The sequence below is a fragment of the Candoia aspera genome, chromosome 8, assembly GCF_035149785.1.
Source record: "Candoia aspera isolate rCanAsp1 chromosome 8, rCanAsp1.hap2, whole genome shotgun sequence".
In the NCBI taxonomy this organism is placed as follows: Eukaryota; Metazoa; Chordata; class Lepidosauria; order Squamata; family Boidae; genus Candoia; species Candoia aspera.
In genome coordinates, this window is record NC_086160.1 from 12,761,911 (window position 1) to 12,777,438 (window position 15,528).

General features: G+C 39.0%; 1 protein-coding gene across 3 annotated transcripts in view; it reads right to left on the bottom strand.

The window, feature by feature from the left end:
- Positions 1–853: 853 nt before the first annotated feature.
- The window catches only part of PDS5A (PDS5 cohesin associated factor A), a 68,620-nt gene continuing 53,945 nt past the window's right edge, over positions 854–15,528 (bottom strand). The window contains exons 27-34 of one of the 3 annotated variants that reach the window (XM_063310462.1): positions 12,859–12,991; positions 12,153–12,272; positions 11,286–11,348; positions 8,211–8,356; positions 7,036–7,141; positions 5,674–6,029; positions 3,184–3,334; positions 854–1,993 (exon numbers count right to left, since the gene is read on the bottom strand). In XM_063310462.1, the coding sequence (XP_063166532.1) occupies positions 1,901–1,993; positions 3,184–3,334; positions 5,674–6,029; positions 7,036–7,141; positions 8,211–8,356; positions 11,286–11,348; positions 12,153–12,272; positions 12,859–12,991 (1,168 nt within the window). In that variant the 3' untranslated portion in view covers positions 854–1,900. Of the gene's footprint in view, positions 1,994–3,183; positions 3,335–5,668; positions 6,030–7,035; positions 7,142–8,210; positions 8,357–11,285; positions 11,349–12,152; positions 12,273–12,858; positions 12,992–15,528 lie in introns of those variants that run through there. The other 2 variants (XM_063310465.1, XM_063310463.1) reach the window with 2 other exon arrangements.

Sequence of the window (15,528 nt, forward strand, 5' to 3'; positions counted from 1 at the left end):
GCTGTGAAGGATCAACGATAATATGAGGTGTCACTTTTGAAGTTGTAAAGACCTCATCATTATGACGACAAAACAATAGTACTGTCTCTTTTGAGATATAATGGTTTTGGCAGTGTTTTTGGATTTCATCACCACAAAGAAGCTCCTTGTACACCACTTTATGCATAACAGTGCAGTTTTATCAACATTTGGCTCCACATTTTCTACAGATAAAGTAGTTCAAAATAAAGGTGCCCAATCTTAATTTTTCAACCACCTTCCTTTCAACATTTAATGGAAATTGGTTAAAAATAATCTGAGTACAAACTATGCCGGTAAGGAATTGACAACATCTTACCTTGGCTGCTATGCTTTTAAAATTCAAAGGTATTATCTTGGTACAGTAAAAAAACCCAAATTCTGCTTAAATAGGTTCAAAGCTCAGAAAGTCTCCCTGACTATATCCTCCATTCCTTCCCCCACCATTTCTGCCATTTTGGCACCTTGGGTTACCTGATTATTTGACCTTTCTGACCACTCCAGAGGCCTGAAATGGTTTTGTAGTGACAAACGCCAACTGAGATTCTGTTCACGCTGCAGTTTTCTATGTTGTATTATCCATCAAGGGAATCCGGACAGCTAGAGAATGATGCTGAGTAAGTTTCATTTTCTTTTCTTTCTTTTTTCTACCTAACTCTAGACCTTAATCTGGCAAACCAAGGAGTTATTAACTATGCTGCCATTCCATCTGCCGACAGATTATGCTCCATGAAAGCTGTCAGTGTTTTTTGTACTAAATCAATGTTTAGGCAGCAGTGGATACAGGTCAGAAAAATTGTTGTGTGCAATTGGGGGAAAGCAGAAAGATACCAAATGACACCTAGAAGCATTTATTTTATGCAACAAACTTAAATATGATCGCGTGTACTTAAAAGTGTACACTGTATGCTGAACAATGCCAGGAAAAAAATCAATATTGATGCAAGTTTTCTAAATTAAATGTTAAAAAATGAGATGGGTTGGGAAGGAAAACGTAAAGCAGACTTAGTTTCAATCAGCACAATGCTTAAAATTGAGAGCAATCCTAAACATTTTCAATGTTCCTTACAAAGCTGCCAAAAATCCAACTATTTTTAAAAATTGATTTTTACATCAATAATAAAAATCTGGTGACAAACATTATAAAATCAAATGCTGGGATGACCTTACTCCATTTAGATTTAGAATATTCCAACAAAACCACAGGAGTAAACCCACTTAGAAGTGATATATGTTTTTATAAAACGAACAATATGTACATTTATTGCAACTTATATTAAACTAAAATGGAGGGGAAAATTAAAAAAGATGAAATGTCTACTTGAAAATCAATCATCAAATGATTAGTCTCCCACTCTTGATAAAAGTCAGAAAGCAACATGTATAAAAATTGCCACTATGTGACTTCTCAAAGCAGGAACCAAAATCTGTACATCTTATTTTGCTGGAAAAAAATTATACATAAGTCTTTAAAATGAAAGCAGATGAGAATTCAGTTTCCTTTTTTATGTCTCAGATTAAAACTCATTCAGTAGGCTTCTATTTTTTTTCTTGAAAAAAGAAGATGGGTAATACCCAATTACAGGTATGCGAATTTTTAACAATGCTGTAAGGACCTCTCTCTGACTTTCTTAAAAAAAATGCAGCATGAAAATTAATGGAGTAAAACACTTTTAAACTCCAGATGTGCAGAAACTGGAATTAAGTGTTAAGCAATTTGCTTAATTATTGACTTTTCATAAAAAAGTCTCTGGGGAAATAAGTACAGATGCTTTTAGCCTCTCTCAAGAGTTTCTGCAGATTATTTTTATCTGAAAGGGAAGCAGAGTTTTCCTTCTGTTTTCAGAGCTGAAAGCTGTATGATCTGAAGTATTCTCAGTTCCTATACCGGAAGTTTCTTGGTTTTTGCAGAAGCTTGGAGCATGCCTTCATTTGGCCCTCCTTTCTTCCTTTTGCGAGAAAGTGTTCTTTTTACCTTGTGGAGGAAACACATAGGTTAAACTCAGAAGAACATTCAGTTCAAAAACTAACTTTAATCACCTTGAAGGGCCTACAGTAAAACATCAATTGTATGGACCACTTGAGGGGGAAGGAAGCAAGAGGAGGGGTATCCATTACAGCCGAATGCCCATTTAATTTGAATGTATGTAAGTGATATTACTTACAACATTTGCATTTGCATGAATGACAAGTTATGTCAATTTTTTGACTGCTTCAGAAACAACAAACTCTATTACTTGGGGTGAAGTCTAACCCAACGTTTTGTTCACTGCATTAAAAATCCACGGAACTGGAGTCCATAAAGCTCAAGAGTTATTGTACTGTGATTGGTTACAGTAAGGGCTGCGGTCTCTACGTGAGCCCCCCTCAGCCTGGTGCTACTTCAGCTGTGTTGACACTGCAGTGGAAAACTCCCATTCAGACTGGGGAAAACGGGTACAAATATTTGACTGCTAAACTTTACCTAACACAGTGGGGCTTCCAAATATACGTGCAGAGCTTAGCTTTTTATACCAGCCCTGTGTTACATGTAGAAGACAAAAAACCGATCCAAGTATCTCTGACAACAGCTTGTTTTTAAAGTTCGCTCTGCAGTATTTTATGACAGCCTAACCGGTGGCGCTGCGGGTTAAACCGCTGAGCTGTCGATCGGAAGGTCGGCGGTTCGAAACCGCGCGGCGGGGTGAGCTCCCGTTGCTCGTCCCAGCTTCTGCACACCAAGCAGTTCGAAAACATGCAAATGTGAGTAGATTAATTGGTACCGCTTCGGCGGGAAGGTAACGGCGTTCCGTGAGTCATGCTGGCCACATGACCCGGAAGTGTCCTATGGACAACGCCGGCTCCAAGGCTTTGAAACGGAGATGAGCACCGCCCCCTAGAGTCGGACACGACTGGACTTTACGTCAAGGGAAACCTTTACCTTTACTTTAACCATCATGAATCTAAAGTCATCCAGAAGCCAAGCTGAAGTCAAACAAAGGGGAGGATGGTATCCTATATTTCTGGTTTATCAACTTCCATTATCTAAGTTAATTAAATTTATAATACCTAGTAACAGGTGAATCATAATAGCCATCATTTCTAACAATTATCATCATCATCATCTCCCAGCATCTGGAATTTAATGAACCACCAACATAGCCCTGAATAAGCTGCCTGGTGCACCTTCAGAAAGCCTCCCTCTGTTAGCTCTGTATCCTCAGGGTCGTCCTGGCTGCTCTCACAAAGTTTAAAAAGATCCACTTCACTTGGAGAATATCCTGGACTTGACTCTATCTCCAACACTGAATCTCCATCACTGCCCAGCACCTGGCTTCTGAAAAATGTTAGAACGGCAACATCACACGGGAGCAAAGTTCGAACTAAAATCATACTAAGAGCTGTGTCTGTCCTTTCGCAGCTGAACTCAGTTAATTTCTGTTTTTCAAAACCGATATCTACACAGGCGGACGTGAGATATTTCCGTATTTTTAAAAACTACAAATGTGTTTTATGGTCATGTATAAATGTTGAAGCAAGCTGTGCTGTTAAGCATTACTTCAAACTGCCTTTGAGGGAATCGAAGGGACCACTTACTTGGGGGGTTGAGATGTCGCAACACTGATACCTAGCCCAATTTCAGATATGAAGAGATGTTGGCAAGTAATTAGTGAACTCCCAATTACGTAGGCTATCCAAAAATGTGCTCATATTGCATTAGATTTTACACTTTTCACTTTGAGATAGGATCGCCTCATAATCAACTTTTAAGTACTTTTCAGAACTAGCTTGTGCTATAAAGAACGAACCCAATTTTATCTTGCTCTTATAATTGTCATTGACTCCAAAGTTCTCTGGACATATAAAAGCAGATGAACCGTTGCGCTGATTTTACCTTCGAAGCGCAGGGGCAACGTCAGATTAATTCCATCCACTTGAGTTCTCTGTATGTCGTGGCAAACAGATGAAGAGTCTTTTTTGAATCCAGAACAAAGCAAAACCCTTCTCTTTCCTCTAAGTCAGTGTTTCTCAACCTTTGCAACTTGAAGATGAGTGAACTTCAACTCCCAGAATTCCACCCATCTTCAAGCTGCCAAGGCTGAGAAACACTGCTCTAAGTTCTATGCAATGCCTAAATAAGAATATGAAGCAGCTTTTATTTGTGATTTCTCTCCATCTCCAAAGACTCAAGCCCTTCATGAATACAGAAAACTTAAAAGTGCAAGAGATCTTAGCATCATTAGTAGAACAGGACATATCTTGCTTTATCACACATTCTGACCCCAGGTAAAATCAGATACAACAAGTCATCCCAGCCTAAGTCAGCCCCACTCTTGAACTGAAATAATTTCAGTTACACTCTCCCATATAGCTGCTACTCTCAATTAGCACTTACATATGCTAACGCATACAAGAGTGCAAGGAGAAGAGTTGTGGGGATGAGAGGGGAGCGCAACCAAAAGATGGTCAGACTGTGGAGATGAACCAGAAGGAAAACCATCAGAAAGTTGTGTCCTCAATCCTCTTTCTACAGCTCCTCTTTGCCCATTTTGAGTAACTGCATACAGATGAGAGGTGAAAGGGAATCTTATTGCTCAGGGGCTCCAAGAAAGGCAGAATTTCTTTTACACTCATCTGGGAGAGGCAATAATCTCTGGTGAGGATATGAGTGAAACAATAAACACTGATTTTGTGCCTCTGATTCACAAAGGAATTGGACACAGGCAAATGTCCTGCTAATGGCAATAGAGATTTGAGATTCCTCTCTTGCTTTGACTCATGTGTGTCTTGACTTTTGCATGGAAGACAACAGCTCAGGTGTGAACAAACGATTACCAGATCCTTAGTATTTTGAATGGGAGTGCTTATGGGGGGGGGTGAGGGTGGGGATGGGAAGGTCAAACAGCACAAGGCCAAGCTTGTAGGATGCTCTCTCTTGATGCTGGTAATTCCAATTCTTAAAAGCCCCATATCACTTTGTAATCAACTGTATTTCACAGCAGCTGCCATTCCTGGCCAGAATGTATGCAAACTTTTAAATGAGAAGAGAGGAAATTCAGCTTCCATACTTCATGCACTGTATGTCCTGGTATGAACCCTGCTCCACCCATTGGGACAGCAATTAAGCAAAAATACACTTTCCTTTGAGGATGGACTGCAATAGGAGTTGCAGTATCAGATGCCCAATATGGGCTGCATGATTAGACCTAGTAGTGGAATATTACAAGTTCACCTGTTTCTTCTGCTGATGTTAAATTAGATACAGCCCCCCGACTCTGATGTCTGTCTTGAAAAAACTATGAAGGTTGCTAATATCCAAAGGATCTAAATATTAGTGATACCCTATTTTTTTTATTGCATACTAACAACTGCTTCATTACAAAACCTTGGATGATTGTAAGTAACTGAACATGGGAGAGTATATACTAATATAATAAACAATAAAAATTGTACAATTGTGTGTGGGTGGAATTCAGCAGGAAGAGAGGGGTAGGGAGGCAAACAGCACATAAGAAAGGTAAAAATGTTGTCCCAGAGCTAAAACCACAGCGTAATCATCAACTTCTGTAAATAAGATCAGATTTTTCCCCCCTAACAAAACCAAAGAGGGCCAATGCCAGCAGATTATGTCCATGGTTGGTTAACCTACAGGACAATAGACCAGTCTGTGTTTACCTTTGCAGATCAATCTGTCTCTGTGCCGGTGCTGGTTTTTTTGTTGCCTCTTGCTGCTTTGGTGCTTTGGCATTGCTTGCCTCTAAGCCCCCTGGACCTTCTTGAGTTGGTGCTGCCCTTTTCCGTCCTCGCCCAGATGGTTTACTCATTTCCGCACTTTTTGTTGTGGCGCCCTGAGATTCAGACTTGGGTGGACGTCCTCTCCGGGGTTTGGGAGGAGCGGGCTGACCCGTTTCATCTGTTTTCTTTTCTTCTGCTTTTTGATGAAAATTCTCTGTTCCGGCTGCTGTCGTGATTCTTTTTTTCCCCCGATCAGCACTGACGTTTCCTTGTGGTGCCTGATCAGAATTAATCTCCTGGAGAAGAAAATGACTTACTTTTTTGTCAACTGAGTGGCTAAAATTCAGGTGGAGACTGTATCTGTTTTAATCAGCTTGCACTTTTGAAATACATTTTCAAGGGCACTGGCAACAACAACAACTACCTTGAAAGCATCTCAGCGTAATTAATCCAAAGGGATTTATTGTTGCAAAGGGATTTCTCATCTCTACATCATGCCCTTCCTAACAGTTTGTTTATAAAATACATAAGTCATTATGCGGCCACGTCAGAATGAAGAGTCAATAGCTTTAAAGAGGTTTCCAAAACCTCCCAGCTCTGATTAATCTGAACAATGGCTTAAGATCAGAATCACAACAAGCTAACAGGGCTGGATCTCACATACTGCTCCTTTAACAGCAACTTGAAGAGGCAATTCTGCCTATGCAATCTACTGACTGTGGTCAACTCCTTGCAGTCCTCTATTACATTTGGTCAAATGAGAAACCCAAGTTACTTTTAATTAGTCTCTCTAATCTTACATTTATACTGAATCCAGTTTAAAGAGTTCTATCCAAGTACTACATTTAAACTGTATTTTTATCTTGTCTTTCCTAGAGGGTGTTCAAGAGGGCAGCACATGTAATGCTCCCTCAACCCATGTTGTCATCACAGTAAGTGGGAAGTTAGGCTGAAAGAGCGAGAGAGAGAGGAGAAAGGGAGACCCCCACAGTGAATGAGCTTTATGGCTGATCAAGGAACTGACCAGAATCTCTCTGATCTATATCCAGTTTCTATGTCCTGTGCTTTGCTGGTTCACATTTTATTCTTAAAACAAATGAATTCACCAAGCTCCAAACATGCTGGCATAACAAGCATATTCATAATCCTACTTCATGTGCACAAACATGTCTACCAATTTCATATTTAACATCATTTTTCCCATTTGTCAGAACAATCAGCATCATAAAACAGCAATTCTAAGTTTCTTTACTCAGTTTAGCTAAACAATAAATAATGAGTTTTTAAATATCTTGACCATACCTTGTTCTTTACAGGTTCTATTTTAGTTGGAGTGACTGAAATAATTCTCACTGGATTTTCATCATTTTCGCTGACACCAGTCTCTGATAGGTCTGAGCTCTGCTCTCTGTTGGACAATTTTTTAAAAGATTAATGCACGTGTTTTTCTTTGTAACTATGAAACCAAGTGATCAACAAGGAAATGCTGGTCAACTTCATTGGGAGTTAGTTATTAAATTTGCTGTGTTTAGAAAGCATTCCAAATAAACTTTCTGTGCTCTTAGTCCTGTCCATCTTTGAGATTTTTCAACAAATGAAAATGGACATTTTCTCTTAGGTAACCATCATGCTTTATGTAGACAATGTTAGTTATATTAGAGTTGTACAGTAGATTAAAAGGGGAAAAGGTGGATTGGAGCACACAGGAGCATCCATGTTGCACTTATCAGCCCTTCTTTAAGGCAGCCATGTCTTTTCTGGGACTGCATCTCTTGCATAAGTCCAGGAAAAGATGTATTTGGTTTAAGGAAGTGCATGCAGGTACCATATGCCCTTCTTTGTGCTCTCCAAAGTACCATTTTGCCTCCAAATCTGAAAGGCTGCACAGCCCTATAAAATACTGCTACTTTATAAAACAAAATTTAAAGCAAGCTTTCCCAAGCCAGATGCCCTCAAAAAGGTAAAGGTAAAGGTTCCGTTTAGTGCCCTCAAGGTATGTCGAAATACAACAGGAATGGCAAATCAATTAACTGAGAATTTAAGTTCAACACTTCTGGAGGGCAGATACTGTATGTAACAGAAAATACTTAAATGGCAGGACTCATTGCTCCCAAAATGATAACGAGATTTGGAGAATAGAGATTATGGAGAATGGAGACGAACAAGGTTTCAATTACTGAGTTTCATTTATTAAAGGAATATTATTTATTCATGAGATACATAAGTATCAGTATTTATGCGCTCTGTTGTATAGTGCATTCAACCAAAAAGTTGTATTCAGTGCAATGATTAGAGGGTGAACCAGGAAGCTCAAGTATAGTTCTGCAATCAGGTTAAAAAAAAAAGGGCATCAATAGAAAAGACATTTCTCTTCAAAATTAAGGTGACTTCAGTCCAGTTAGATGCTGAGAAGGAAAACTGTTTTAACACAAGAGCCTATTTTAACATCTCAACCATATTACTGAAATGCCATGTACCTTGTTCTGTTTCCTGTAGGAGAGTTCAACTCTGAATTTACACTATTATTGCTTCCAGTTTCTGATCCTGTGTTTCGAATATATGGTCTCCTTCCAGTTGCAGACAAAGGTTTATTAACTGCCCCTAATACCCCAGTTGGTTTCGGCTGCAAAATATAAATGTGGATATTTTTTTTAAAACACAGAGACAAATAACTTTATTGGTATAATTTAAACTTTTGAGCATTAGGGAAGTACAAACATTCCATGCATGAGCTATGCATAGAGTAGCTGATTTTGGGTGGTCTGTGAGTGAACCAAAGCAGGCAATTCAGATGTCTTCTTGTGGGTGTCGCTGAGATCAGGGCTGTTTGCTTGGACATGATCCCAAACTCAGCTGGACTGGATAGTGTTTCCAATGCTCGATTCTGTTCTAGCTGCTGCAATTGGAAGTTACCTTGTTCTCTGCAAATGGGATGTTACTGAGATTGGCTGTAACAGAATCCTGCAAGTCTGATCGAGCTGTACCTCCTCCTCCTCCTTATAGATCAGTGAATTAGAGAGGCATCTATCTGAGTCACCTCTAAATGTTATCTTGTTCTGGATTTTAAAAATGTATCAGCCCCTTCTGCTTAGGTAACAGTTCCTGTTTACCTCCATCAAGGTCATCTTCTATCCTCTCAACACCTGGTCAATGATGATGTGATAATCTGAAACAGGCTGGCATGAGTATCTGCCCATCCAATTTGATCTTGCAGGGTTGGCGTGCTCCAGGTCCCTTTGATTAAACAATCCCCTATCAGGACCCTGGAAGTGCACCTTCTCTGTAGCAACCCCTGCCCTCTGGAATGAAGCTCCCCCTGAGATCCAGATGGCCCCCTCTCTGTAGTTTAGAAGGGTCTTGAGGACTTGGCTCTTCACCCCAGCCTTTGGTGAGGGAGAGTGAATACCCTTTGCTTTGTCCCTGTCCAGCCTATCATTCTCACCATCTTTTATTTTACTTTTTTTACTGGTTGTTATTGTATTTGTTTTAGTTGTTGTGATCTAGGTGCCATACAGATTTGATAAATAAACTAAGAGTATGCACTAGCTTTTAGGGCACGTAAGACACACAGCGTGCATACATGAAACGCGGAAATGCAGAGTTTGTGTACTCTATGCATGCAACTCTTATGTTGGTTGACCTGCTAAATATTGGTGTGCAGTCCATGGAGCATTCTGCATTTGAACTTGTTTGTTTGTCCTGTTGGCTGCAGTTGTTCTATCTCTTTAGCACTTCATATGTAAAAACAGTTGTTTTGCTGAGCAAGGCTATGGGCATAACTCAGGATTACTCCTTGTTCTGGGAGCTACTGAGTACTGAGGATATCAGTGACACCATCAGACAGGAAAGGGGTTTTTTTCTGGGGTGGGGGGAACAGGCCTTTCCCCTGTTTTTATTTTCTTTCTTTCTACCAGGTAAAAATTGCAAGTCCTTTCTTGTTTGTTTTTGGGAACTAGCCAGAAAAAAAAAAGAACACCCAAGGGTGCAGATCAGCTTTAAAATACTGGGGCAGAGGGATATGCTCCATGTTCCTACCTGCAATGTTGGGTTTAGGCAAAAACAATGTAGTTTTAGAAGAGAAGGCACATTTTGAAACATTTTTGAAGTAATCCCTTAATGGACTGACTGGGGTGGGTTGCTGTTGTTTTTTGGCCTGCCTTGGAGGATTCAATGAGAGGGAAGCCTGTTGCAGGAGAGATCAAAACCCCGGGGTCAGCCTCTTCTTTTCACATTCCTTTCAGTCAGAATAGCGATACAACTAGAGCAAAGATGGCCTGTTTTGAATCCCACCATTTCCCAGGAAGAAAACATCCAGAACTGTTTTGGGTTTTGTTTCAGATGAAAATTGGAACAACCAAAATCGTCCAGGTTTTCTTTTGGCTAAACCACAGCCAGCCCAGAATTGGCTGACAGAATTTCCAAAATGCTTATTATTTGGGGGGGAGGGGGCTGGGGGGTGTATGTGTCAAAATAACACACTTTCCATTTCATAAAGCAACAACTGAGCATGCACACACTGCTGTATGTACAGCAAATCAACACATGCATATGGTTGTCACCAAAGTTTCAACTTACCCTTAAAAATCAGAGTAAACTTGAACCTGCCCAAATTACCTAAGTTAAAAGTGACTCATTCTTAATTGCTACCACCCAGCATTCTAAGGTCACACTGAAACCTGATGGCAAAATGATGATTTTCAGTAGTACTTTTGGGGGGGGGGGAAGGGGGTAAGATATTTCCCCACCCCACCTTAAAACAAAATACATGTGGGAATAGGACTCAGATTTTTGGGATGCAAACTGCTACTATTCTACCCTTAACCTCCAAACTGGTCAAAATTGTATCCCTGACATCAAACCATTCTGTTGCCAAATGTTGATGTTATGATTTTGAGCCTCTGGTGGGGCTTGGGGTTATTTTCAGAGTGGAGGGTCAGCAGGAGAAGGGTGCCTGCCAAAGGCTTCCTGTTCCCATTCCCAATCTTAAAATGTGGCCCTACCCTTTCATGCACCACTGGAAGGCATCCTATAACCCTCCAGCTGGCCATGGCAGCAAGAAGCAGTTTTTGGGCAGATGGGCTACTACCACTGGATAGAAGTATGGGGGAGAAAACAAGGAAAACCTGAAGCCATCCATAGCCAATGAATTATTTTGCAATATGATGTCACCTTCTGAAGTATAAATAGGTATACATGCTCCATATAAAATTGAAAATTATTGTCCTGTCAGCACAAAGTTGTGATGCAGTTCACAGCTTAGCTGGTTTAGTCCTTCCAAACTGAGAAGGCTAAGCTTATTTATACTGGAATCATAAGAGCTTTGAATAATACAGTCCTAAAAATGGTTCCTTAAAATACTTGGGATTTCCTTTCAGTTAACTATCCATAACCGCCCAGAGTCCCCCGACGGGAGGAGATGGGCAGGGATAAATTAGACAGACAGACAGACAGACAGACAAGACTGCACTCCATTGTTACTTTCTCAAAAACTGAAAGACAGGTAACAAAATGTGATACATGTTAAATAATGAATTAGATCCATAAGACAATACCTTTCCTGTTAAAAGAAGAACTCTCAGCTCTTCAGAGATATAATTCCTGTCATTGCAAAAATCCTTCAAGGAAAAAAAAAAAAAAAAAAAGCATTTAATGTTAAGCTGAAAAACAAGTATTTAGTATTTCCAGGAACTAGTTATTCAGTCGGACAGTAATAACGCACTGGTGCTTCTATACAGTCTCCCCAAGTAAACAAGGATTCATCTAAGAAATAAAACTGCAATCACACAACAGTGAAGTCAGTGCCATAAATCCAATGAGGGACCTACCTCGTGTTTCTGTGGCATATCTGGAAGCTATTTATCATGCTGTAATACAAACTACTTTTAGAAATGGGAACAATTTCAGAAACAATTCGTTTTAGAATATTTCAAATTCTCACTGGACTGATTAAAAACTGGACTCTGGATTCTTTCTGCTAACCACAGGATCCAGCACTTCAGAATATCCTAAAAGATATCGAGAACCATGTGCACTTCATGTGGTGCTTAAGCTAAAAGGGATATTATTTCCCCCATTTCTGCCTTTTATGACTGGCCTGTATATGACTGGCCTGTATAATACATGGGATGCAGAGACAGCTCTATATCCCACATATTATACACACAGGATATAATGCTTTTTGCTTAGCATTAGAAATTAAGTATGTCTGAACAAACATAAAATGTTAAAAACTTTTAGCATTATGTTTCCACTGGAGAGAAGAAAATTTTGGAACACAGTGTTTTATTCAGGTTTTTAATCTTAAAAGGATAATTCAGAAAACATAATCCAAACATACACAATATTTTCTTGTCTCATCTGAAGGTACACTTAAATAAAAAATCAAGTCAAATATTTGACTTGATTACTTTCCAACTTACCTTTTCAGGTTGTGTAAAAAATTTGGTTGGCAATACAGGATCCTTTGGAGATTCTGCATTACATAAAGCACTTTTGCTGTTGATTACACAGAGGGCCACATCACATACAGTGTAGAGTTTCTGAAGCAAAAAAAACAATAGTAATTTGGAAATTATTTTGCAATTTTAACTGAAAACAAAACTGCTATGCTAATCCCTATCGATAAGTCACCTGTAAGCCACCTACATTAAGAACTTTATGCTTTTTTTAAAAACCTGGATTGTATTTGGGAATAAATCAAAGACGTCCTTTTGCTCCAAAACAGCACAAATACTTTAAATGACTAGCAATCAAGAGGATTCTAGCCTACAAAAGCACAGTTCATAGTACGTGTGATATATCTTCAAGTTCCCACCAGACTACTTGCTATTTTTGCTCACGCAAGTTGCCCTCCAGAAGATTCCACTAATAGTACTTTTGGCATGTAAGCCTGTCAATCTCAGCAGTATTATTTCCCATCTATAGAAAGATGTTTTCAGTTTAGCTTTGCTAACAGTTAAGCTAACTTTTTTTTTCCTCTGTAAATTGAGATGGCTAACACAAAATGCTTACAACTAATTTTTTCTCTGGAGAGAAATGAGAGACTGGCTTAGTGCTTGCCGTGAAGCATTCTGTCCATTCGTTCAATAACGGACTTCAAACCCCTTTTCTCTCCACATTTCTTACTTCATTGGCCTTTGGCTCATCTGGAGACTGCGCATCCCGTGTAAGCTTGATACTTTCTGTCATTTTTTTCATGAAGGCGTGACTGTTGTTCTCATTCTTGGTCATTAAAACTTCCAGCATGAACCACAGGCACCTAGTAGAAACACCCAAATGCTATAAGATATAAAAAATACTTTCCCCTAATTAGAAGGCACACTTCAACCTGACCGAAACTCCAGCAGACCTGGCCTGGACATTGATAAATTAGAATTCCTTGCCCCGCTCCCTTAATGCAAAAGATGGTAAGAAATCATTTGAGGTAGATCGTAGGAGTTACAGAGAAGTAAGATGAATGAAGATCAGAGGAGTGCTGATATCAGAAAAATAGACTTTGTATATGTAGTTAAAAATACCACATGGCCTGGAACCTTCTCAAGTCAGTAGAGATCAGTAACACAGAACCGGAAGACTTTAAAAATGTCCTTACAATCTAGTTACTCAGAAACCATACAGCAACACAGCATTGAACCCATCTGTTTTACCATTTTTGAAGAAAAAATTCTGCCTAGAGAATGGCCTGAAGACACTGAGGAAGTTCTGCTGAAAAAGCTAAGTTAACAAGCCATTCACAGAGCATGGGTAAAGATACCTACTCTTTGTTCATGCAAAAATAACTGCTCTTTAATCCCTGAAGAATTCTTAGTATCATATGCGGCGCTGTGAAAAAGTATTTGTATTCTTTAGGATTTTCTGAATTCTTTGCCACTGCTTGTAAACGGAACTTCATGTAGATCCCAGTGATACGTAAAGGAAGTCTGAACAAGTAACACCAACGTGAGTTGCTGTTTCAGATATCCAATGTGTGACATGCAGCATGAAACAATAATCACCCTTAGCAACTGACTGTACCACCCTTATATCAGCAACCAACACTTCCTGTAATTGGTGATGGTCTCTCATATCATTGTGCTGGAATGCTGACACATTCCTGCACAGCAAACTGTTTCAACCCAGTAATATCTGAGGATCTTCTAGCATGAACTGCTTGTTTCAAGTACAACTAAAACATGTCCATGGGGTTTAGGTCTGAAATTGGCTATTCCAGTATGCTGACTTTTTGCCCTTCTTTATTCATTCTCTTGTAAACTTCCTTGTATGTTTGGATCACAGTCGAGCTACATGACCCACCTGCATTTCAGACTTACTCCTCAGGCATGTTGCCTAATATTCTCTAGTAGAATTACAGTACCTTATACAAAGCAGAATTCATGCTTCCTTCAATGATGGCAAGTCTATCAGGTATTGAGGTAGCAAAGTAGTCCCAAACTGTGAGCATCTTAGACCAAACTAAATCCAAAACGCTAAGGAATTCCTGGAAGCTTGGCATTCAGACGACTTAGCCATTAACAGACACATACAGATAAACCACATTTACAAACCATTCAAGAGAGACTATAAGAAAGCTAAGAGGAAGCAAAAAGACCAGAACACAGCCTCTCCAGCAGCCAACACCCATATAAGCAGGGATTAACACCAGACAAACAATCAAGCAAGAAGAAAATAATACCCTAATCAAGCAACTACCAAGGAGAAAACCACACCCCCACCAAAAACTGGCAGGGCAAGCTGCTGTATATAAACAGGGAGCAAACCCCACCCTCACTCACATGGATGATGTTACCTAATTGGGTAATGAAATGTCTGCAAGCAAACAACCAAGCTCAGAGAGCATCAAGGACTCCACAGTTCAACCCTGAGCTACAAATACTCTCTTCTATTGAAAAATTTATCTTAAGAGAAACCAAGATTTTGGGTGTGGTAATAGCCTGTATATAGACAGAGACTACAAAAATTAAAAATAGCAGGTTGGAACTTTTACAATTTGCTTCATCCTATTATAAATCATTTTCCAAAATTGTTGAGCTTTCCAACATTGCCACTAAATATAGGAAAATGATCCAACTTCGTCATAATACTTCTTACCATGTCTAAAGAATGAATTGTCCATTTTAGCAATCAATACTGGAGAACTATACCAGAACTAAAAAAAAATCTTATATCAGTTTTCTCAAAGTATAATACATGGTGTGAGTTTAATGCTTTTCTTCCGCTGAGATTCCCATAGTTGCATATCAATAATCGTTTTTAAAATCTGTACTCCAAGTTAGCTAACTTACTTTATAATACAGTTCGAAGCCTGGGTTGCCAGACCACCTCATTCTTTTGAATCCTGTACTATAGTTAAAATTAATCCTTGATCTTTTATTAGACAATATAAACACTGTAATTTGTCTCTGCCAGATATTTTATACCTTGGGGTTTTTTTGGAACAGAAAATTAAGCCTTGGCAGAATGTTCATTTTAACAGCTGCAATTCTTCCTAAGATAGTTTTAAATTTCACCATCTTAAATAATATTCCATTGTGTTTTTGTGATCTGTGAATGTTTTTTTAAAATATGTCTTTATTGGGCTTTTTTTTTTGTCAAAATCGATTCCCAGGTATTTTACCTTTTTAGGAGTGATATTAAACCCCATTATGGCTCTTTGTCTGCAAACTTTCAATTTCTTTATTGTTATTCTAATCCAGCTGTTAATTTATCATATTTTATCATAAAAGTAAGCTTTAAAAGAATCCAATACTTTACTTTTGTTAATTAGTTTGGTGGTATTATCTTCTATTATATGCAATT